This window comes from Lampris incognitus, chromosome 3 (genome assembly GCF_029633865.1).
Source record: "Lampris incognitus isolate fLamInc1 chromosome 3, fLamInc1.hap2, whole genome shotgun sequence".
Classification (NCBI taxonomy): Eukaryota; Metazoa; Chordata; class Actinopteri; order Lampriformes; family Lampridae; genus Lampris; species Lampris incognitus.
In genome coordinates this window covers 53,129,046-53,154,717 of record NC_079213.1, presented here as the reverse complement: position 1 = coordinate 53,154,717, position 25,672 = coordinate 53,129,046, and the positions used below count along the sequence as shown (strand labels likewise).

At 42.5% G+C, this 25,672-nt stretch overlaps 1 protein-coding gene across 1 annotated transcript in view; it reads left to right on the top strand.

Moving 5' to 3' along the window:
- The window catches only part of lmnb2 (lamin B2), a 46,580-nt gene extending 21,814 nt beyond the window's left edge, over positions 1 to 24,766 (top strand). Inside the window, exons 2-13 of the mRNA XM_056278068.1 lie at positions 4,251 to 4,387; positions 6,736 to 6,892; positions 7,332 to 7,457; positions 9,613 to 9,711; positions 10,485 to 10,556; positions 10,637 to 10,762; positions 11,013 to 11,233; positions 11,890 to 12,121; positions 14,420 to 14,527; positions 16,073 to 16,192; positions 17,975 to 18,049; positions 21,130 to 24,766. Coding sequence (XP_056134043.1) covers positions 4,251 to 4,387; positions 6,736 to 6,892; positions 7,332 to 7,457; positions 9,613 to 9,711; positions 10,485 to 10,556; positions 10,637 to 10,762; positions 11,013 to 11,233; positions 11,890 to 12,121; positions 14,420 to 14,527; positions 16,073 to 16,192; positions 17,975 to 18,049; positions 21,130 to 21,168 — 1,512 coding nt within the window. The 3' untranslated portion in view covers positions 21,169 to 24,766. The remainder of the gene's footprint in view (positions 1 to 4,250; positions 4,388 to 6,735; positions 6,893 to 7,331; positions 7,458 to 9,612; positions 9,712 to 10,484; positions 10,557 to 10,636; positions 10,763 to 11,012; positions 11,234 to 11,889; positions 12,122 to 14,419; positions 14,528 to 16,072; positions 16,193 to 17,974; positions 18,050 to 21,129) is intronic.
- The last annotated feature ends 906 nt before the right edge of the window (positions 24,767 to 25,672 follow it).

The following is a 25,672-nucleotide window of genomic DNA, read 5'->3' as shown; positions in this document are numbered from 1 at the left end:
CCAAGGCATGGCAAGACAAACTGGCGTTGGTCCCTGGGCGCTGCACGGCAGCTGCCCACATCTCCTAGCTACACAGCTAGAATTTGTTAAATGCAGAGCGTAATTTCCCTACAGGGATCATTAAAGTATATAAAAAGTCGTATGAGAGCTGTGTAAGCTACAGTTAGCTTCATTAGTAAGCTTCAGTTAAGGGTAAGCTTCAGTTAGCGATCACTGAATACAACTGGCCTATATTTGGGACCTTTAATTCCTTTCGCACAAAACTCTTGCTCAGCAAAGATGGAAAAATACTATCAAATTGGTTATTTAAACCAGTAGGAATATTACCTAATCTGTATAAAAATCAGGGTATCAAATAACACATCAGTTTACGCATCATTCATCTCGCTCTGGGAGACGGCGCATTCTAATTTCTCTCTCTAGCACCGACCACGGCGCAGAGAGAGAGAGGTCTATGGTCTTTAAATGAAGTTTTGCGGTAAAGGACATTCTTTTATTTGTTTATTTTTTAATGTGTGGGTGTAGATCTTTTTAAAAGACATGTTTACGTTGAAATAAATGTACCCATACAAGTAGTTATGTGTCTCGCTGTATTGGTTTGCCCTCTTATGGACATAATGCGCAAAAAATATATTCAAATGGGTTTGAACGCATGTGTTGTTTTTTAGAAGGAATAATGGAGTGTCATTTTTGGTCAATTTTGACAGCCCTAATGCTTTACCACCGTTCATGTTTAGAATGGTGTTGGAAACATCCTCTAAATCCAATTCCTTATCTAGCTCAAGTTTTGTACCTTCAGGGATACAGGGAATTTCTAGTCCATCTACAAAAATGTTCTGGTTTTCTGAATTCATTGGATAGTCTGACTGATGGAGGGCCTTATAAAACAAAACGAAAGCATTGTTAATCTCCAATGGATCTGTAGTTACTTCCCCCTGTTCATTCCTAATTGCATTTATGGTTCTATCTGGGTCGTTTCTTAATTTGCCAGGCTAGCCATTTACTGGTGTCTTTATGCATGCTCACTAATTCGGGTAAGAAAATCAAAGACAGTTGAATCAGTTCATCTGGACACTATGTGTTGAGAGAAACGTTTCATCACTCATCTAAGTGACCTCTTCAGTCTCAACTGACTGCAGGTATCCCCACCTTTATAAACAATACAGTTGCATAACGACTGAAACCAACGATCAGTTTCATATGAAAATAGGCGTGACCGTTAACTACAGTTTCAATGGCCATGTGTACTATTCACAGACGATTTGGAAATGTTTGCAGTCACAGCATTGTAAGATGGCAACAGGTGTACTCTAAGCCCCCCCCCCCCCCGGTTTAGGAGTGGTTGTTCCCTCTTCCCATGGCCTCTTAGACTCCCTGTTCAAACCAGTGTTCCTCCCTATCAAAGATGTGCACATCCTCATCCTTGAAAGAATGGCCGCTGGCTTGTAGATGGGTGTTGACTGCAGAGTCCTGGCCTAATGTGTTAGCTCTTCTGTGTTGTGCCATCCTCTTGGCCATCGTCTGTTTAGTTTCCCCAATGTACAAGTCACGGCAACCCTTCCAGCATGTAGCAGTGTACACTGTATTGTTTGTGTACTCTGTTTGTGCCAGGGTACCTGATCCTTGGGGTGGACCAATTTCTGGCACAGCGTGTTTTGGGGGTTTGAAAGCAACTGAGACATGGTGTTTGGAAAATGCGTGTCTCAAGTTTTCCGGCATTCCCGCCACATATGGAATCACCACTAGTTTACGCTTAGGCAGCTGTTGTCCTTCTCTTCTCTTCAATCAGCTGGTGCACTGTTTGGGCGTCTTCCTGGCTTTGGCAAACGCCCAGTTAGGATAATCACACTTAACCAGGGTCTGTTTAATATGGGATTTCTCCCCTTCCCCAGCCGCTGTGTCGGTGGGGATATTGTGAGCTCGGTGGTACAACGTCATGATGACTCCTAATTTGTGCTCCAGTGGATGATGAGAGTCAAACCTTAAGTACTGAATGAAGCAACATTCAGTTGTAAGTTCGAAGTGTGTTTTTTTTTTTTAATGGCGGTGAACATTACAATATATTTCCTACAACTATAGCAATTGAATTCTCGACCAAAGGGTGTGCTCCAATTATCGGGGCATCACATTGCTCAGCCTCCCTGGAAAAGTCTACTCTAGGGTGCTGGAAAGGAGGCTCCGGCTGATTGTCGAACCTTGGATCCAGGAGGAACAATGCGGATTCTGTCCTGGCCGTGGAACAACAGACCAACTCTTCACCCTTGCGGAAGTGCTGAGGGGGGTGCATGGGAGTTTGACCAGCCAGTCTACATGTGTTTTGTGGACTTGGAAAAGGCTTACGACCGTGTACCCCAGTGCACTCTGTGGGGGGGTGATGCGGGAGTATGGGGTACCGGGGCAGTTGCTATAAGTCATCCAGTCCTTGTATAACCAAAGTGAGAGCTGTGTCCGCATTCTCGGTACAAGGTCAAACACGTTTTTGGTGGGTGATGGACTCCGCCAAGGTTGTCCCTTGTCTCCGATTCTCTTTGTGATATTCGTGGACAGGATCTCAAGGTGCAGCCAAGGTGAGAAGTGTGTCTGTTTTGAGAACCTCAGAATTGCATCTCTGCTGTTGGCAGATGATGTGGTTTTGTTGGCTTCATCAGAACACAACCTCAAGCGTGCACTAGGGCGGTTTGCAGCTGAGTGTGAAATGGCTGGGATGAGGGTCAGTACCTCCAAGTCTGAGGCCAACTGTTCTCTACCGGAAAATTGTGGATTGCTCCCTCCGGGTTGAGGATGAGTTGTTGCCTCAAGTGAAGGAGGTCAAGTATCTCGGGGTCTTGCTCACAGGGTAGGATAGAGCGGGAGATTGACAGGCAGATTGGTGCCGCCTCAGCAGTAATGTGGACGTTGTACCGGACCGTTGTGTTGAAGAGGGAGCTGAGCTGGAAGGCAAAGCTCTCAATTGACCAGTCAGTCTTCGTTCCAACCTTCACCTATGGTCATGAGCTTTTGGTAATGACTGAAAGGGTGAGATCGCGGATACAAGCGGCTGAAACGAGTTTCCTCCGTGTGGTGTCTGGGCTCAGCCTTAGAGATAGGGTGATGAGCTCGGACATCCAGAGGGAGCTTGGAGTAGAGCCGCTGCTCCTTCGCGTCGAAAGGAGCCAGTTGAGGTGGTTCAGGCAACTGCTTAGGATGCCTGCTGGGCGCCTTCTTTTGGAGGTTTTCCAGACATGCCAACTGGGAGGTGACCCTGTGGTAGACCCAGAACTCACTGGAGGGACTACATGTCCAGTCTGGCCTGGGAACGCCTTGGGATCCCCCAGGAGGACCTGGAAGACGTTGCTGGGGAGAGGGATGTCTGGAGTGCCCTACTTAGCTTGCTGCCACCACGACCCTACCCCGGAGAGGCGGCTGAAGATTAATGAATGAAGGAATTCTTGAAACAGCGCACGTTGTTGTTATAATTTACTACTAATTCTTAATGTCCACAAGAAATAAGAACTGCGTGGGAAACAGCAAATCAGCAAAGCTGACTTCACTGCTCTCTGCTAGCTAGCCAAATAACAGGTGAAATGGCAGAGCTGAACACGGGACGAAATTATCACTACCATCCGCACAGAGGTGAAAGTGCTACAAGCAGAAATTATGGCTGAACTTCGTGCAAATACTCTACTGCGCAAAAACATAGTTAAAGAACTTCATTCCACAATGGCTTCACTAATTTTCTCAGGTTTGAAAATGGATAATTTTTCGGGAAAATGTTAAATCACCAGATGGCATTAAAGCTCTTAATATAAACGTTTTGTTTTGTATTACAGAAGGGTATTGACAGTAAATAACACTGCCATTAACTATGGGACCTTCTGCCATCAGTTACATCAACCACTTCAACAAGCCCATTACAGCCCGCTTTAAGGTACTGGGGAAAAAGTATTGTTATGCTACTGGTATCGAATTCCAAACTGGTATCAGCATCGGTACCGGAAAATCTTGAAAGATACCCAGCCCTAGTTTACCATAACTAACACAATAGGAGTGATTAAAAAAAACACCCTAATTCAATTATTTCTTGAACTGTTATGCAAGCAGTTTGTTTAAAATGATCTCAAAATTCCTTTTTGTTTTTTATTGTTGATTACTCAGATGTTCTCAAAATAAAATGGGGAAAGAGACTACAATTTAAACAAACAATATGGAAAAAAGAAAGTGGATTTCATAGAGCCTTACCACGTTGACTGACTTTCATTTCCTTTTTCAAGGTAACGGGTCTAAAGGCTTTGTATGAGGCTGAGTTGGCGGATGCTCGGCGTGTTCTGGATGAGACCGCGAGAGAACGAGCCAGATTGCAGATAGATTTGGGCAAGGCTCAGGCTGAACTGGATGAAGCTACACGCAGGTAATGTATGATGCTGAATTCCCAGTAAAAAGGAAAAGAAAAAAATATTAGATTAAATAATTCAGATGTGGCGTGTCAACAGTTACTCTCTAAATTGGGAGGGGGGTAGATACATGGATAGATACTTTATTGATCCCAAGGGAAATGAAAGTGTCATTACAGCTCATATAATCCAAAGGTATTAACACTAGAACGACTGGGATTTCACTGTAACAAACGTAACAAACCGTGAAATGTGAAAAAAGAACTGAACCGCTCTGATGGCCGAGCGGAATAAACCGCTGTTCTTGCAATCCGCTCGTCATGTGGTTGGGAGGTTCGTATCCCAGACTCGCCGTAACCGGTCATGGCCAGAGCATCCACAGGGTAAGGCATTCATTAGGCCACCCTTACCTGGGGGATAGTGGGTGTAGATCGGTGTAGTGTTGGGTGACTCGTCGTTCTCCAGCAACCCCTCTGGCCCATCCGGGCGCCTGCAGCCAAGCAACCGAAAGCATTCTTCCTACGCCTCCTTCGCAACCTGAAGGTAATGCAATCCATGCGAGGCTTCAGCGTGTAAAATAGTGAGAGCAGCCAACACGAATTTGAAGGAAGCTTGTGTTACGACTATCTCCTTCCTGTGGAAACGTGAGCCAGGGGAGTTATTCGACAAGAGTTACGGCCATATGCCATTGGGTTAATCGGGGGGGATAAGAGAAAAACTAGAAATAAATTTTTATATATATATATATATATTGATGCAACCGTCCCAAACAACGACCGGAACTTAAAAACTACTAGAACGACCGTGGGCGGTATGGTTTTTAAACTATATTCTGTCAAGATAAATACCCAATTGAAATATTAATGCATTACATATGTTGGTACATTTGTTAAGAAACAACTGACACCAATATTAACATTTTAATAACTTAAGTACTATTTCTTGAACAGTTTAAAAAAAGCCTGTAAATACTGCAACACCTCGGTGGTAGTCATGGTGCGTCTGTAACCAGACATGTTGCAATAATCAAACATCAAGTTTAGACTATTTCTCTGCACTAGAGAACGCTAGTGTGTATCTAGGACAGAGCAATGAACTTCCACCAAGGAAATGATGTGACCAACACACGTCATAAATAGTGACAAGACGCGCAAATTATGTGCGACCAATTTGACCAGCCATAGTTAATTTAGAAGATGGCGCTGTACTATTATGACTCGCTATGAGGGACTCTCATTTTGTTTGTTTTGGTGTTGCATGTCTTTTGTTGCACAAAATTAGTCTTGCAGTTACCTATGACTGCAGTCATCCAGTCTGTCCTCTGCACATCCATCCTGTCTGGTTTGGATCGGCCACCAAACAGGACAGGGACAGACTACAACAGACAAGTTAGGTCTGCAGAGAAAATCATTGGCGCCAACCTGCCCTCCATTCAGGACTTATACACCTCTAGACTCTGGAAACGGGCAGGCAACATCACTGTAGACCCATCACAACCTGTTCCAACTCCTCCCCTCTGGTAGGCACTACAGAGTGCTGTACCCCAAAACAACCAGATATAAAAACAGTTTCTTCCCGCGGGCTGTCATTCAAATGAACACAACTCTAGGATGACCGGGATTTCACTCCTACCTAAAACCACCATGGGCGGTCAAAATGATGGCCAGTGTTTAAACTCAATATTCTGTCAAGATAAATACCCAATTGAGATAGTAATGCATTACATATGTTAGTATGTCTGTTAGGAAACGATTGACACCAACATTAACATTTTAACAACTATAATACTATTTTTAAACAATTTAAACTTCAGAGAGACATGGTCAAACTTGAGTAGCAAAATTGAAAAAGTGAAAATATTACCTGAAAAACAAAATGGAAAACACATCTTGCTAATCTAACAAACGTAACAAGGCCTATAAAACGTGAAATGTGAAAGAACTGAAAATAACCATTTAAACAGTCCCAAACAACGATCCCTACTTAAAAACTACTAGAACGGCCATGAGCGAAACTAAGAGCAAAGCCAGATGTACGCTGTACAACCTAAAGGTGAAATATTGTGGCAATACTGCAGATGAGACTTTTCACAAACATGTTGAAAAATAAGTTGATTGCTTAACTCTTTTTTAAAGGTTAAAAATCCAGAGCCTTTCTCAGTTGGTGATTCAGACCTTCAAACTTGTGCCTCTTTGGAGTTTTCTGATGTCAATAAAGAGTACGCAATCCACATGAATTTTGTAGATGGGCGGGAGGGTCTGCTGCCTAAACCAGACTGTAACAACCCCCAGAATGCTTTGTCATTGTTAATATCTTCTTCTTTCTTCCATTGCTGACTGACTACGCCCTGTCTACTTCATTTCAGTTTGAAGAAGAAGGATGGTGACCTGGCAGCAGCAGTCTCCAGGGCTGGTACTTTGGAAGGCCAGCTGAATCAGAATGAAGCGGCTCTCTCCACAGCTCTGAGCCAGAATGCTGCTCTGACTGCTGAACTGGGAGACCTCAAAGGCCTGCTGGCTAAGGTTTGAGTAGTGCATGCAGATGCAGAAGATGATGTCAATACCATGTGCAAAAAAAGTCATCAGACACTTTATCCTTGTGATGAGGACAAATCATTGCATGACTTAAGTGAAACCCACACTAGGTTTGCCAAAACCTGACAACGTTAATGGTCAGCTAGTCACATTAATACTGAAGTGTTTGTTGTAAGGCTGCCACTAGTGTTTAGTTTTGATTTAAGTGTTTTATGGTAGTGGAATGAATGCTGAATAGGAATGACAATTAATTCTATTCTCAAATTTTTCAGAAATGTTGCAGGCAAAGGCAGTCTTTTTAACATCTTCTCACCACAACCTGCTTAAGATGAAATGTGTGCCATTTCTTCAGATACAGGGTGCTTCTAGTGGTTGCAACGGTAACTTGTACCTCTAAACATCCCTTGTTTTATTGAAAACCCCACAGGCAGAGGACAGCCATGCTGTCGCTAAGCGCCAGCTGGAGGCCGAAACTCTGATGCGTGTGGACTTGGAGAACCGTTGTCAATCCTTGACTGAGGAGCTAGAGTTCAGGAAGAGCATGTTCGAAGAGGTGTGGTGTCTTAACTCTCAAGACTCTACTTATCTGAAGTGTATATGTTCCTATTTATGTATGTGAAATGGAAATGCCGTGTTGGTTGTTAATGTGCCATTGATTTATAATTATGGATATCGTTGTTTCCTGGAGGTGTTATTTGTAATTCTGCCTGAGTCGTGAATCGATGTGGAAAACAGTCGAACAAAGCAAGCAAGACAAAGAAATTCAAATAGAAAGTTTGCAGATACATCAGGCATGTTTGCTGACATAGTTTGCTGTGTTAGCTGCATACTTTACTGAGGACTGCTTTGTTTGACTGAGCTTCAACTTACACCCAAAACTCAGCAGACTTGAGTCCTGTGTTTAATATTGTTTTTAATGCAAAAAATCTACAGGGATGGGGAGGGATGAAAACACTGAAAAAACATTATCTTTTCATTTAAAAGAAAAACAGACTGCCACTATGTAGGGGAAGCAGATGCACACTCTGACTTTCCCACAGCAAGTCCATGACGTTGCCAACAATAGGTCGCAAGATTAGTTGTGCTACCTGTATATTTCCCTGCTGTTTTTCACACTACCACATGTTTATCAAGGTTTTCTGTCTTGTTAAATGAAAGATGGCCCACTCCTGTGATCTGTAAGTGTTTGGTGGTGCAGCATTGGTTGTAGAGAGGAATAATGTTTGTTTATCACATTGTGACAGGCAGAGACAGGTGAGCAATACCAAGGGTGAGAAGTTTGAGGACAGGCAAGAGAAAAACACAACACGAAAGGAGCAGCAATGGCAGTTATTAGAAGACATATAAATAAGGCTTTACTGATGCACCGGAGCCTGCGTTAATTTTTCTTGCATGATTCCCGACCGACTCTTGACCGACGCTGACTGTCTGAATTGATGTAGTGTATCTTCAGCATTACGTCTGGTATATCAGTTTGAATCGGTGCATCATCCCACCCCTACTTGCTACCATTATGCAACCCCTACTGAAATTTACTAGTCATAGTTTACTTCAATAAAGCTGAACTGTTACACAACCCCTTTTAACACCTTTCAACTTTTGATTGACTGTAGGAATGTAATATACTGTTTCAATGCCCAAAATGATTTTTAACTTTAAAGATGTTCAGCTTGAGGCTCTCTCGGGGTGAAAGGGCCATTCTGAAGGGCAGTGTATAGGAGCAGTGTGTAAGGAACAGTGTACAGGGGCAGTGTATAGGACAGTGTGTATTCTGTTGTCTGGATTGTGATTTAGAGGTCTTCTGGAAGTCGGACTGAAAAAAAATATCTATACCTTTTATAGCCTTAATTATTGTGCTGCTCTCTTTTGGTTCCTAAAAAAAATCTATTGTGGGGGTACTCGTGGCACAGCGTATTACTATGCTAGTGTCCCTGTAGTGAGGTTCTTGGGTAGAATCCCACTCCCCGCCTCTGGCTTGGCCAGGTGTCGAATGGGGTGTGATTGGCAGCACTTCTGGTGGTAGAAGAACTGGCTGATTGTTCTCTCATCATTGCAACTAGCAACTGCTACACGTTGCGGGGCACCTGTACAGCTGTGGGTGAATCTGGGGGGAAATGATGTGGGCCTCTGCACACATTATTTTCCCCTGAGAAAAGTAGTCACCTGGCTCCATGTGCTTTGAAAGAGGATGCAAAAGGCTTCACCCTCCAACCACTGTAGTGGTCATGCAATGGTTGGACCAAGGTAGAAGAGACAGTTGGACATTCTGAAGGGGAAAGCACAAGGGGGTAGTTGCAGCTTATTCAGAATGGGTAAATTGTGTTGTTGTTCTGGTTTCCTGTGAGGATTATATTTTTCTGCTTGTCTGAAGCTAGACTCAATACATTTCTGAATGTTTTGAATGTGAACCAACTTTATCTAATGTCTAGTGGCACCAGCCTTTCAATAGTGTGAGGATTCATTCAAAAGCTGTTGAAATAACCTGTCAGAAGATGACCTAAAATGTGTCCCAGCTCTTAACGGTTTGGAAAGCTGCTTTTAAAAAGGGTTTATCCCTTTGTGTGTTGGAGGGCTTCTATTTTGTGTACTACTTACATTTTTATGCAGCTTTTTTTCCCCTGCTTTTCACCATCATTTATGATGTACTTTATTCATGTAAAGCATATACAATCTGATCTTGAGCCATGTCGTTCTCCCTCTTTGTTTAGGAGGTTCGTGAGTCTCGGCGTAGACAGGAACAGAGGATAGTGGAAGTGGATTCTGGAGTTAGGCAGGACTACGAGTTTAAACTGGCACAAGCTCTGCAGGTATGGTTGTGTCTCATATCAAATGGTAAGCATGATGAGACAATTCAAGGCATGCAAACTTAAATAGCTTTTTAGGAATTTCCAGAAATTAGGTTTTCCCCATCATAGCAGCAGATGTGCTTTTTGTCACTCATTTACAAACACAGTGAAATAAAGTGGTATTATAAATGTTACAAGAAAAAGGTTGCACTGGGGATTATATGTGTAAGATCAAAATCCCATAAAAAAAGTTAGCCTAACATGACTGGCTTTTTTATTCTTTACTGTTGTCTTAACCATGCTGCTGTTACTTCTTCTAAAAAGTAGCATGCTAGACTAACCTCTCCTGTCCCTTAGTATAACAATATTTGGTCTCTTATCAAATCAAGGCAAAACATGCCAAAAAATTATGTTTGAAAAAAAAGAAAGAACAGTGGGGTAGCTCTTGCTATGGTGAAGTGATACACAATCTAATGTTGCCCTTTGAGCGGAAAACTTTGTATGTTACTATTTGCTTATATATTTGTGGTAAATGTGTCCATAGGAAAGTTAGGCCTTTAACATTTGTTGAAACCAGTGAATGAAAATGGCAAAGGTTGAATAAATGGAAATTAATAGAAGCCGCTACTTCTAATAAACAAATGCTACGTGTCTGTGGTTAAGGCTTGGGATTACACCGTCATGATTAGCGAAAATAATTAGTAGTCAGGACAGTGTAATACTTACATAGTCACTAATCAAGTTTACATCAGTTTTGTCTGAAGTACTTAAGCTAATCCGGTATGTTGTGTCAGGACCTGAGGAGGCAGCATGATGAACAGGTTTCTTTGTACAAGGAAGAACTGGAGCAAACTTTTCTGGCAAAGGTAAGGGACACTCAGTCTATCTTCTGTTGGTCTGTCTCGCTTCCTCTCAATACCTCATTCTCAGCCTTTTTCCCCTCCAGCTGGAAAATGCCAAAGTGTCTTCAGAGATGAATGACAAGGCAGTGAATGTAGCAAGGGAGGAGCTACAGGAGTCTCGCATGAGAATAGAAAGCCTTGGCTATCAGCTGAACACTTTGCAGAAACAGGTACCACAGACGCAGAAACACTCAGTTGCACAAACACTGGAGCTACTAAAGTTTAACTCGAAAGTCCATATCATGCATTTTTTGTGGGTGGCCAGTAATTGTAAGCATTGTGGCTCACTGTTCCTGTTAAGGCAATAGTTGTTATATAACAAAAACAATGTTTCTGACACTAACCTGTCATTTAATTCATTTTTTGTGTTCTTGTGTTACATTTTCCTGATAACTTTTTTAAAATTATTATTTGTGTTAGGCATCATCTGCAGAAGACCGTGCAAGAGAGCTGGAGGAAATAATGTCAGCAGAGAGAGATAAGCACCGCCGAGCCATTGAGGGAAAGGAACAGGAAATGAATGAGCTAAGAGAGAGGATGAACGCCCAGCTAAATGAATATCAAGAGTTGCTGGATGTTAAGCTAGCTTTGGATATGGAGATCAATGCATACAGGAAGTTGCTGGAGGGAGAGGAGCATAGGTAAAGAAACACACACAGGCTGTGGATGTGGAGGCTAATGCATACTGGACACTACTAGAAAAGGCTAACTGTATATAGTAAGCTAAGAGCCTTGTGTCCAGCTTAAGCTCTCCAGTGTTTTTCAAATAAAAGTCAGACACAGCAATAACAATATATATGACAATATATATAGCAGATAAGTCAGTTGTTCACAGTTGCATATCCTAAGACAGTGGTGTCCAACCCTGCTCCTGGAGTGCTACTCTCCTGCTGGTTTTCATTCCAACTCTAATTTAACACATCCGATTCAATTAATCAGTGTCTTGATTACTAGTTAATAAGTGGAATCAGGTGTGTTAAATGAAGTTAGGTGTGAAAACTGGCATAATGGTTGCTCTCCAGGAGCAGCAGCGTTGGACACCACCGCCCTAGGATTTTCATTGCTCTGCTGCATTGTGCATTATGCACACACTAATGGATGTTGGCCTTTGATATGGAGATGGCTATGTGTTGGGTACTGTTTAGAGGGAGGCACATCACATCTCATACACATACTTAATAATAGCTCTGATGTGAATGGGCCCATAGATAGATTTTATAATGTGAAATGAGCCTGGCTTGAGTTTAAAAGAAAAAGTATGGCTATTTATTGAATTAAAATCTCTCTTTCTCACCAGATTGAAGCTGTCCCCGAGTCCCTCCCAACGTGTTGCTGTTTCTAGAGTAACAGGTTCCTCCTCCTGTCGTTCCTCCAAAAGGAAGAGGCTGGAGGCGGAGTCTGAGGAGGGACAGATGGAGGAAGGAGGACAGCTCCTTGTGTCAGAGGAGGCAACGGCTAGTGGAGCAGTGACTATATCGCCCACTGATATGGATGGAAATTTTGTAACACTTACTAATGATTCTGAACAGGTATGTAATAGTGGTACACTATGGAAATTCTTATAGCAAAACACCTCAATACCCAGATCAAGGAACTATCAGGAGACTTCTTACAAACCCAGAACCGAGTGCAGTAGTCACATGTGGTAACTAGTGATTGGTGTCTGTGCTCCTGGGATGCTGCACAGAAGGATGGTTAAGGAACATTATAATGTGTATCTTACAAAGAATCAACGTTCGAGCCCGCTGAAAGGTACAATCTACAATTGATGCTGACAGCAGCTGTCCCCCTTATTTCAGCCATTAAGCCAACTTCAGCCAACCCCCCCCCCACACACACACACACACACACACACACACACAACAGCGGTCCACCCCACTTCTGCCATGGTTTTGGTTGGACTTCATAAACATGTGCTTTATTATATGTGAATGGTAAAACCAGCCAACGCCACATCGCTTTCACTTCCTTTTAAGGCTCTCAGTTGTGTCCATTTCTCAAATACGCAATGTTGGCCCGATGGAGAGATATTTGTCATGTTTCTTGTTGCCAGTAGAGCGCTCATGTGGCTAGCTTGACTTCAGTCAAGTTGCATTTTATGTAGCGCTTTTCTAGCTGCAACAGCCACTCAAAGCGCTTTACATTTCTGGTCAATTCTGAATTTCAGACACCTGTTGCAATAAAACACAAGCCTTGATTTACCATGAAGTTGAGCACTGATACTTGGAATACCCAGACAACTGGAAGGTATATAAAAGTCCTAACAAAACAAGTATTTTCACGCCAATCTAACCTTGTAGAAGGTGGGGTCGGATTAGTCAAGAACCCTCTTAACTATAACACTCCCGTCAGACCAAGGCTTCATTTCAATACTGTGTAAGTTTATTTAGTGAGGCACAGGTTGACTCAAAATTTACAGTCATAAGCAATGTATCCATAACTGGTTCATGGTAGGCAGGAAAAGGAAGTTCATGGTGTGAAGGGAGAGATTTATTTGTGAACCATTAAACATAAAAGCATATCTACCGTATTTTCCGGACTACAAGTAGCACCGGAGTATAAGTTGCACTCAGCAAAAAACGCGTTTTGAGTCACATATAAGTTGCTTCAGTGTATAAGTCACATTTATATGGCGTTGCCATCAAAATTGAATGAGTAGAACAGACATTCCCATTCAAATCAACATAACAGGATGGTCAGCAGTGGCCATTTTTATTTGAACTGCTGCCATTAGAAAAAGACTAACTGTTGTAGCAGGCTAACTTCCATATAAACCGACTTGCGGCAAGTCACAGACTCACTGAAGTGAGGTTTTGCCATAACAAACAAACAAGCAGTGGAGTAGTACGAACATTTATTGCCCCACTGACGTGTGTTGTCGCCATCTCAACTAACAGCAATCGCCATTTTCTTTTGAAGCACTCAAATGACCACGCAAACCGTTTAATGTCCGTCCTACTCTTATTCAATGTCTATGGGTGGTACAGTATTTTCAAGTGAGTCACAAGATTAAACGGTGCCATCCAGTGTCCTTAGTTGAAATGCAGTCTATTTGTCCAACAAAATTACATTGTATAAATCACTTTGTGATGGACTGGCGGCCTGTCCAGAATGTCTCCCCGCCTGCCGCCCAGTGACTGCTGGGATAGGCTCCAGCATCCTCGCAACCCTGAGAGCAGGATAAGTGGTTTGGATAAAGGATGGACAGATAAATCGCTTTGGAATATAATTTACAGGACCAGACAGACTGGTAAACAAAGCGACTTGTCGTCTGGGAAATACGGACTATAAAAATGTCTGGAAAATGGGCACACCTAGAAGTAGAGCTTGGTTTGGTCCATAAAGAGGAAGAAATCATCAGTCAGTTGTGTGGTACAGTTGGCCTATATAAAAAAAATCAAAAATGCCGATATGAAAAAATAAGTAAGAATAAGTTACAGATGCCATGGCATCCTAAATGAGCAGGAAACGAGACTTGGCACTGTTTTGTCATGTTTGGACAAACAAATGTAGATGGGGAAAAATAGGCTCATCGATCCAAAATGGCTATCATATAACCCTTTTTTGGGTTTTTGTTTTTTTTCAAAAGGTGATATAATAGAGTAATATAGTAAAAGTATTGTGTGGTATTAGAAACTGTAGGCCTTTCAGCTCTTTACACACAGCACAATTTTTAAATCAAGTCCGTGCTTGGGTAGTTTATAAAGTTCCAATTTTCCAGTTTGCATTTTGTATTCAGTTGGTGTGAATGAGCCTTTATCCTGATATGCCATGACTTTGTATTATTTTGTGTGTCTGTCTGTGCGTACATGTATGTGTGTGTGCAGGACCAGCCTCTTGGTAGCTGGCGATTGAAAAGAAAGGTTGACAGCGAGGAAGAGATTGTCTACAAATTCTCTCCAAAGTTTGTCCTCAAGGCAGGACAGTCAGTAACGGTAAGAATCAAAAACTGGCATATAGTTAGTGGTGCTGGTTGATGCTTTCAGGGTCAGCGGTGTGGTAACATTTAAACTAGCATGTAGTTAGTGGTGCTGGTTGATGCTTTCGGGGTCGTCAGCATGGTAACATTTAAACTAGCATGTAGTTGGTGGTGCTGGTTGATGCTTTCAGGGTCAGCAGTGTGGTAACATTTAGTTCGAGGTGCCTACTTACAATAGTTGAAAGTCTGCTAAAGCCTAGAATACAGTTGAACTAAAGTATGTTTCCCTCTGCTTGATGCATATCCACTCTTTGTGATGATCTGAGCTGAACCTGGGACTGTACGATAAGCAAAAAGATGGGGGGCCGATGGTTAGTGAGTTTCAGGGCCACTACCCAGGATGAAATGAGGAACATCCATGAGTACATCAGAAAGAGCCCCACAGGATCTGCTGAGTGAGTGCCTCAGGCAGCAGAAGGCGGAGTGCGGAGGGAGAAGAAGAGGAGGTATCATGGAAAATCAAGCCCCTCCATGGGATGTACCATCGACAGATAGAAAACATAGCTGATATGGAGAAATCCTACCAATGGCTAGAAAAGCTGTACTGAGGACAGCACAGGGGCTCTGATCATAGCAGCACAAGAACAGGCACTCAGGACCACATCAATTGTGGCAGGGGTCTACACACACACACACAACCCTTTTGTGGTTTGAAATTGCAAGTGATCAAATTGTGATTTAGTTTATCATGCGATTAACATGGGTTAATTGTGTAGCTGTATTGTAAGATACTTTGGATCAGAGGATGAAGGCATATTAGTCAAGGCATGTAGAGGAATTGGTGTACGCGCAGGGATATCTCACTGGTTTGGTCAGGGCAAGCAAAGACACAGTTTGGCATATCTCCGAATTGCGGCAAAGCCACGGAGATGCCACCGATAGCTGTCAACGTGTGACCGTTGGTCTCACTGCACCGTTATGTATGCAATAAAGGTGCAATTATATGTTCATTTATAGTGTTTACTTCCCAGTCTCTGAAGTTTCATGGAGGGGTAGCCTTCAGCCAGCAACTTTTACATCCCATTCCTTTGCTGTCAATGGAGCTGCTAGTCAGTTGCCTTCAAGTCAAGTCAATTTCATTTGCATAGCCGATTATCACAAATTACACATTGGCCTCAAGGGGCTTTACAGCAACACAACATCCTGTCCTTAGACCCTCACATCAGATAAGGAACAACTCCCACAATCATGCTCTTCACAATTCATAAGGATGTAGTCCTTTAGTGGTATACTGTATGGCCTTTACAAAATATTGGGTTACGTGTCAAAAAAAAACTGCTAAAACGGTTGCGAGTAATTTTTGCCTATAGAAAAATTAATGGTGGCATAGTTAACTGAATGCAACCAGCAGCTGTCACAGGTTGACACGTTCCCTCCTTATGACAGCCAGACACAGTCACAGGGCTCCAGACTTACAGCCAACTAATTTATAGGTGACATGGTCTTGCTCTTTAACTGCAATGTATGTATTGTGTGTTTATTCATACCTTTGTATATGTAGGTGTGGTCAGCTGATGCAGGTGTGGCCCACAGTCCTCCAACTGACCTGTTGTGGAAGAGCCAGTCTTCCTGGGGGACAGGAAATGAAATCATTACCACCTTGACTGACGCAGATGGAGAGGTACTAATATTTAAAGGCTCCCTCCAGTCATGTTTTAAGACATGTAAAATGCTCTGTTTGATATAAGAAATTCTGTTGTTTGTTTTTTTTCTGCAAAATAAGTTGTTATCTTGATAAAATCACGTCTACCCCCTCACTGAAAAATCTGGAATGTATGAATATGCAAATTATCCCCACCCTCAATTCAAATCTCCCACACAGTACGCTGGGTGTGAACACAATTCGCGTGCCCAGGCCCATTTGAAAAGGGGGTCTTGAGTACGGTTCATGTGTACTGTGGTACGGTTTGCATCAGGTGGGAAAACAACTGTACCAAAACACGGAAGTGGACTACTGTGCTACAAAGGCCTCTCTCAATGCTGTGTGTTTCCTCCAAAATCTGCTGATCTCATGTGTGTAGATATGCAGGTGTACTCGGGTATGGAACAGCATTACTCAGTGAAAGCTGAGCGATGGGGGGGGCAGTTGTACTCGGGCACGGTACGAAGCAATTGTACCCAATATGAAAACACCCCCAGATGCCCCATGAGGAAGAAATGCTTTAACACCATAGAAAGTCTGGAGAAAGTGAGAGAAGAGTAAACTTACTGGTTGACCAACATGTTGGCTCATACTTGCTGTGTCCCCGAAATTAATGGATGGCAGTGTCGGGCTTCAATATAAGTTTTGTGGCAAAACCATCTGTTTTTGTGATAAATTTTCAAAATCCATCTCTTGAAAATGGCTACTGCAAACCTGCATTTTCGGGATCACCGGATCGAATCCCTGTGTTACCTCCGACTTGGTTGGGCGTCCCTACAGACACAATTGGCCTTGTCTGCGGGTGGGAAGTCGGAAGTAGGTGTGTGTCCTGGTCGCTACACTAGCGCCTCTGGTTGGTCGGGGCATCCCCAGATCGGCAGAGAGGAGGTGGAGCAGCAAACAGGACGGCTCAAAAAGAGCAAAGTAATTGGCCAGATACAAATTTGGGGGGGGGGACCTGCGTTTTCTCTGGAAGTTTGGCTGGGACATCATGATTTTTCCAAATGTCTGGGATTTTTGGATCCTTTGGTAATAAATGAAGGCTCACTGTATCTCCGTTTTTAAATTTGCAGCTGAAAACAAAACACGTCTCTACCATCATTTTGAATGTAGTGGCTGGCAAAATTACAAAAGTAGGTACAATTGGGTTCTCCTCTGGCTCGCATCGCCAAAGCACCACCCTGTCCATGAACGGGATTTGTTTTTTTGTTTTTGTTTTTTTCCCTAATGCTGTCCTTGGTACACTGCAGTTTCAAAGCAGATATGCTAGGCCACGGTGTTGACCGCTTATCATGCTCCTGATGTGTCTTACAACTTTACCCTGACACCACATGGACATGTTAACAAGGTTAAAAACTTATTTTCATCAGAGGGGGGTCTTAAAATTTTAATTAAGCTTATATTTATTCAGCACTAGCAGTATAAATACATACAATGGAAGTCTTCCTCGCTACGCTTGTAATGGCTGCCCTCGTGTTTGGATAAGAATGGGCATTGACCATTTAAACGTCACATCTGGACCAGGTTTTAGATCCAGATTTTTAAAAAAAAGCCATAGTGCAGCTAATGAAGCAACATAAGTTTACAGTTACAACAAGTACTCTGAAGTTGTGTTTTTGTTGCTTATAGCCCTCTGTTTATCTGCCCTCATGACTGTCATAGTATCTCTAATCTTTGAAAATGAGATTCGCCTGGGAAAAGACTGAAGGGCTTTATGGTTTCACGTTGTTCTGTCCTAACAATGACGTTGTGTTTGAGCAGGAGGTGGCCAGAAGGAGTGTCACCAAGACTCAGGTAGAAGTGGAGAATGGAGAGGAGGAAGTGATGGAAAGGAGTGTGAGTGCTTTTTCTTCAGTTAAGAGTGTTTTTTCTTCTTTATGTTCATCTATTTTGCTATGTTGAAGAAGACTGGACGTTTTCTGATGTTAAGCTTATTTGCATTTCTAAACCCCCCTTCTGCTTTTAAGGTCCCATGGAATGGCATTAAATACCAGTGTTGAAAATACGACGTAACTCAGTGTTGTGTCATATTTTGGAATAGAATAGAACTGTTTAGTGGGATTTGTAAGGTGATTTGACTTACAGCCAATAATGGCCGGGTGTTTTCAAAGAATACGGCCATCAGTATGCTATTGGCTAGTTTCAGTTTGGTAGATCACTTATCTTCTCTGAATTCTTGTTGCCATTCTTTGGACTTTTTTGTGTATGCCCACAAGTGCAGCATGTCGTAAGTAAAAACAAGCACAAAACCGTCCACACCCACAGCGTGCTTGTACGTGTAGGTGCAGCAAGGTAGGTCGTCCTTGAGTGAGTGACCGCCGATGATGATAATTTGCCACGCATAGCCAAGGCTCCGCTTTTTTGGTTTTTATTCTTCGAAGTCATCCAGCATGCTGAATTTCGCCATTAGAGGACACTGTTACATAACCTCACAGGAACAACTTTTGGATCCGGTGAAACATAAAATTTGGGTGAAAATCAGTTTAAAAATCTGCATATTTTTTGGTGAAAATCGGTAAAAACCGAAAACGCTGAGCCTTGCGCATAGCCCACAACAGAAGTTGCGTGCACATCCTAGCAGTTGTGCACACTTCCTGCTAAACGGCCTTATTAAACATCCCTTTCAGGTCACCCATGACGGAGTGACCACAATTTGCTACACGTAGCCCACGGTGGCAGTTGCGCACACGCGCTGTGGAAAAAATTACTGTTTATCACACATTCCTAGAACATAGTGTTTAATAGATGTAAATTAAGTGCAAATTGAACAATAAATAAAGTGTCTTTATGCATGCTCAGTAATCCAGGTAAGGAAATCACAGCAAGGTGAATCGGTTAATCTTGACACGATGTTTACTGGGAGAAACGTTTCATCTCTCATCCAAGTGACTTCATCAGTCTCAACTGACTGCAGGTGTCCCCACCCTTATAAACAATACAGTGGTATAACGACCCAAACCAACGACCAGTTTCATATGCAAATATAGGTGTGACCATTAATTAGAGTTACAATGGCCATATGTACTATTCACAGAGGATTGGGGAATAGTTGCAATCACGGCATTGTAAGATGGTGACAGATGTACCCTTAGCGCCCCCCCCCCCCAGTTCTGGGATGGTCGTTCTCTCTTCACATAGATGGCGTCTTTGACTCCCCATTCAAACCAGCGTTCCTCCCTATCAAGGACGTGCACATCCTCATCACATCTCAACAGTTGAGAAGCATATTTTCTAAACACCGTGTCTCGGTTGCTTTAAAGCCCAAAAACACGCTGCACCAGAAATTGGCCCCCTCCCCCGAGGATCGGGTCCCCCGGCACAAATGGAGCAATATAGTGTAGCAGTTACGTGCCAGGAGGATTGCCGTGACTTGTACATTGGGGCAACTTAAACAGACGCTGGCCAAGAGGATGACACAACTCAGGAGAGCTAACACGTCAGGCCAGGACTCCACAGTCTACACCATCTACAGACAAGGACTCCACACTCTACACCATCTACAGACCAGTGGCCACTCATTCAAGGATGAGGATGTGCACATCCTTGATAGGGAGGAATGCTGGTTTGAACGGGGAGTCAAAGAGGCCATCTATGTGAAGAGGGAATGACCATCCCTGAACCGGGGGGGGCTAAGATTACATATGTCACCATCTTACAATGCTGTGATTGCAGCTATTCCCCAACCCTCTGTGAATAGTACACATGACCATTGTAACTCTAGTTAATGGTCACACCCATATTTGCATATGAGACAGATCTTTGGATTTGGGTCGTGATGTCACTGTATTGTTTATAAGGGTAGGGACACCTGCGGTCACTATTGTTTATAAGGGTGGGGATACCTGCGGTCACTTTTGTTTATAAGGGTGGGGATACCTGCAGTCACTGTATTGTTTATAAGGATGGGGACACCTGCAGTCACTGTTTTGTTTATAAGGGTGGGGATACCTGCAATCACTTTTGTTTATAAGGGTGGGGATACCTGGAGTCACTGTATTGTTTATAAGGGTGGGACACCTGCAGTCACTGTATTGTTTATAAGGGTGGGGACACCTGCAGTCACTATTGTTTATAAGGGTGGGGATACCTGCAGTCACTGTATTGTTTATAAGGTTCGGGACACTTGCAGTCACTGTATTGTTTATAAGGGTGGGACACCTGCAGTCACTGTATTGTTTATAAGGGTGGAGACACCTGCAGTCACTGTATTGTTTATAAGGGTGGGGACACCTGCAGTCACTATTGTTTATAAGGGTGGGGACACCTGCAGACATTCTACTACTACTACTTTCGGCTGTTCCCATTAGGGGTCACCACAGTGGATCATCCGTTTCCATTTCTTCCTGTCTTCTGCTTCTTCCTCTGTTACACCAGCCACCTGCATGTCCTCCCTCACCACATCCATAAACCTCCTCTTTGGCCTTCCTCTTTTCCTCTTTCCTGGAAGCTCCATATTCCGCATCCTTCTCCCAATATACCCAGCATCTCTCCTCCACACATGTCCAAGCCATCTCAATCTTGCCTCTCTTGCTTTGTCTCCAAACCGTCCAACTTGAGCGGTCCCTCTAATATTATTGTTCTTAATCTTGTTCTTCTTCGTCACTCCCAGTGTCTGATACCTGCAAACGCTGTATTGTTTATAAGGGTCGGACACCTGCAGTCAGGTGAGACTGACGAATCACTTGGACGAGTGATGAAACGTTTCTCCCACTAAACATTATGTCCAGATGAACTGATTCACCTTTCTGTGGGTAAATAAAATGCGTTTGTCATTCCACGGGACATTTAAAAGCATTGGCAGTACCCTTGGAGGCCTTCTCCCTGTTTCAACCAGTTTTCCCAATGAAAAATAGGGGATCATACTTCTAGGTGATCTGACCATTTGGAACCCTAATTTCCTCTTTGTCTTTATTCAGGGTAAGAAGACTACATCGAGAGAGTGTGCCATCATGTGATGACTTTTTTTCTCTCTTTTTTTATAACTTTTTTGCCATGCATCCTCCAACCCCATCCAGGAGTCACTCAAATATTTTTCTATACATCATTTTTGATACGTCATTTTACTGTCTTTTCATAGCTGGAGATAATAAGAGGACTTTTTTACCGTGTTTTAATGCTCAGTAAATTTTGAATTTTAAAATTTTAAATGTAGATGATAATGCAGCAACTGTAATCATGTGTTGATTGCAGATTACATGTTATCTTTACTGCAAACGTTAAGGTAATATGACACTGGCGCTAAATGTCCATATGAACAGTATGGCAATCTTACCTTTTACATCAATAGACAGTTGTGTTGCTGTTTTCAGTCTTTTCTACTCGGTACTTGATTTCATTCATTTGGGGGATGCAAAATGGCCCTAATTAAAAGTAGCACATTAAGATTGGTGGCTAGGTGATTTTCAGAAATTATTAGATCTTTCAGAACCTGTTATGCCTCAACCATAGTTTTTTTTTTTCCTCCTCAAAATATGTGATGAATGTGACAAATCCAATGTTTTTAAATGCAAATTTGTAGTTGCCTACCGAGAGCGTTGTCAGACCTGTGATCACAGATCCTGACTAATGCATTAGTACAGCCCTCAGCTCAGTTCTAAACTTCTGCTCTTCTTACATCTCTTCTCCTCTCCTTTCCTGCCCAATAGATTAAGGAAATGTCAGAGCTTGTTTCCTTTTCTGTATGTCCTCCAATGAGAGTAGGTGTCAGAAAGCGAAGTTTGGAATTGACTGAACAAGTCTTTAAGGGGTGAGGTTAAGGTTACTGATGTCTAATGATTGCTCATGTTGGAGAATGTATAGGCAGGGTAGATTTGGTATTGTTAGCTTGGCTTAGAGCCCATGGTTAGTTCTCCATTTTAGAACACTAGTTTTATTTGAAACAATGTCGCAGCTTACAACTTCCTTTGTCACAAGTCTGATTTCTGCAAGTGAGATTTGACGTGTTAGCTTTGGGCTGACTGTAACCTAATTTCTAATGTGAACCTGACTGGATAAGTGACGGCACAAATGTCAAACGTTCATCATATTGCATCTGTCACTTGCAGAAATCAGGAGAACTGTGTGGGAGGGCAGTTCTCAGCCAGGCTACACACACCTTGATATGCACCTGAATGGCTGTTGAGATAAAACATAATTTGTATGATAAAAGATTTACAGTAGATGGCATTTAGGTCATATCAAATACAGTCAATAAGTCTAGGATACCTGACATGTGCAGGAGGGTGGGACAAAAGATGTGGATTGGATTTATGTAGTCATCACATATTATAGACTTTAGAAATATGCGTGTGTGGATTACTTTTGAAATGTAATCTTGTCAGTGTTCAGATGATTTTCACAGTCAGAAACTTATAAGGACACTGGTGTATTGAGATGAAAATGTAGGCAGGGCAGACCACAGAGTACAGAAACTGATGGGGCAGTGAGGTATGGTCAGTATTCTGATGCAGTTGAATTGACCTTTCATAGCCATCTCAAAGTGTGAGAAGTAAAATAATAAGAGAAATTCTTTGGCTCATGTTAGACAATTTGCCCCAACCATTGGCTTTAATATGATTTCTTCATATTGTGGATCTTGGCATTCCAGCCACTGATCTAAGCGGTGGTATTCAAGGCATCATGGGATGTGCTGCCTCCACACCCTTCTGGAAGCTAGGACACTGCCATGATTATAAATTCATGGGGTCATGCCTCTAAAACAGAGTTGTTCTAGTGGAACTTGCCCTAGAGATGACACGTTGAAACTCAGTTGTGATGCTTTCATTGACTCGGCTGTGCAGGGACAGAGTTCCTCTTGCTGCACCAGTCGTTTAATTCAGGTTCCTCTGCCTCTTCTGGAGTAAGAAATGTAAATTTAGAACAGTAGCCACTGAAAACTCACGATACTGAGATGGTCAATATTGTAATGACCATTTGCTATACAGTGGTCAGTTTTTGAACTGTCTTGAAATAGCATCATGAAGCTAACATGATGGCCATTGGAAACTGCAGTGGACAAACCATGGCTCTACTTTCTAATTCGTGAATGCTGACTAATATTATGCATTTATAGCCATTGCTTTGCATTACTTTAATATTGATGTTTTGATGGTGTTACTCTGTAATTTAGTTTGCTCACTTGTATTGTGTTTGTACTAAGTTTCTCTGGGGTGATAAAGGTTTGGGTGTTCATGGATGGCCAATTGGACCAGTGTTGAAAAGAAAATGCAACCTGGGCTTATCCCAGGTCCTGCCATTGAAATATAATCTGTTACTTTCAACGCCTGTCATTTGATGACAGGTTTAAGCTTGCAGCTATCCAGCTGACTTGCCAGTACCTGCCACTGGAGGCTGCGCATGGGGCTCATGAAAGGAGTTAAACAAGTTTACCATAAACTGCGGCTCTTTACACCACAAGCACTGTGTTAGTGAACCTAGATTCAAATCTCAACATCCTGGACTCAACGTGTATTCAAAGGCTCTGACAGAAATGATGTTAATCATTCAAAACGCTCCTCGTACCTTGGAAGTTTACTGAAAATTCAATGTTCATATTGCAAAGCAAAAAATATTTACTGTATTCTTGGATGAAAAACAGACTGGACACATGTCTGAATGTTCTCATTCATCCAGGTCATGTTTATCCAAAGGAATTGAATCAAGTGCAACTGGACTTGGTATATATATCCGTATATACCAAGTCCAGTTGCACTTGATTCAATTCCTTTGGACAGACTGGGCACAGTGTTGAAGCAGATGTTGGATGGTTGGACTGAAGAGCATTAAGCTAGTTGCTTAGATGAGAAGGAGAGCTGCAGGGCCTTCAGTTCTCTGTCCTGTTCAGCAGGTGCTTGGGACCTGAAAGAGCTGCATGGAATGTTTTGAATAGTTTCTCAGATTTAACTTGAAAGTTGTTTGTCTTGTGGCCATACTAACAGTTTTGAGATATCTGTGTACAAGTCTGGTTTGAGGGTTTTCCAGAATGGCAGTCAGTGATGTAGCTGTGTTTGAGCCATTTCTTCTGAAGTTGTGAATAAATGTGACTGTGTCCAGTAACTACGTGATGCAATACATTCATTACAGAGCTATAGACGGTGTGTAGGCATGCCATGACTGAGCCGGTACCAGTCCTGAAGGCTTTATTCATATGGTTCCACCTGGCAGGCTGATGACTGACTGGTGTCCTGCGTCCTCTGGTGTCTTCTGTGGCTGTCGGCTGATGGTTACAGCAGACCACATCTGGACAGATGAAGACTCAGTCAAGATGAGACGTAGGCATAGCACAACAGTCCATCATCCTGTCAGGTGGAACCGTATGAATAAACCCTCAGGACTCGTACCGGGTCAGTCATGGCATGTCTACACGGTCTACTGCTGTGTGGTGAATGTGTCATGTAATGTAGTTAATGTACATCGTTACCAAATAAACACTGAGCCTAAACACCCAACTCTTCATCACTGTAGTCTTTTAGTGTTATAGGGGTGAGGTGGCATGCCAAATGTCAGTTTGTTCATTGGTATACTTGCTATTGAAAACTATTTTTTGTATACATAAATGTTTTCCATATTAAGAAATGTCTCCTTTTGTTCTTGCTCAGGGATGTATGTGATTCTTCCGTATTTTCAGACCCAAATTAATGACCCGCCTGAATCGTGAAGATCCGTTAAAAAAAAAAAATTGGGGCGGGGGGGGGTGGGTCTGGTGGACAGGTGTATCGATAGTAGCTTTTTTCAATACTCTGGTAGTAGTTTAAGTAATTTATTTATCGTGTCATCACCAAGAAAACCCGCCCTCTTTGGATCCCTTCGTAGTTGCTAATTGGTTCAGATTTAGAACGTCAAGTACAGTATAACAAGTATTGAAATTACTGAAATGTGGTTGTTAGACTACCCACTGGCATGTGAAAACAAAGTTTTTTTGGCTGCGTAATGAGTGCTATTTTGATTGTGGCTATTGAAACCACCCTGATCTGGTGGCCATTTTTTCTCCTGTCTTTTTCTGCTGAGCTGATCACATCGCTGATTCTGCTACAAACCTGGGACCACTGAGATTTGTACTGCGTTGAGTTGCATAGGGAGTGAAAGGAAGAGGCATGTTTGGTGCATGAAGCATATCAGCCGGCTGATAAGTCGTGCTTTTGCAGATTTATTCATTCATCTTCAGCCGCTTCTCTGGGGTTGGGTTGTGATGCAACATTTAAAAGCCACACTTTACTACGTTTAGAGCGCTCAAGGAGTTTAGGGAATGTCAGCATAGTTCAGTAGAGGGGATTAAAATACTAGTATCTCTGTGAATATGGAAGAAATAAAGAACTAGTTCATTTTTTTTGGGACTGAACTTAGTTCAAAATTGTGACGTACATTTTAATCTGTGAATTGAACTTGGGGCTAGCTGTTGCGAAGGGTAAACTTGCACACACTCCCTAACATCAGCATAAAATACAACTCTACACCCAACAAAAACTATAAACGATAATATTG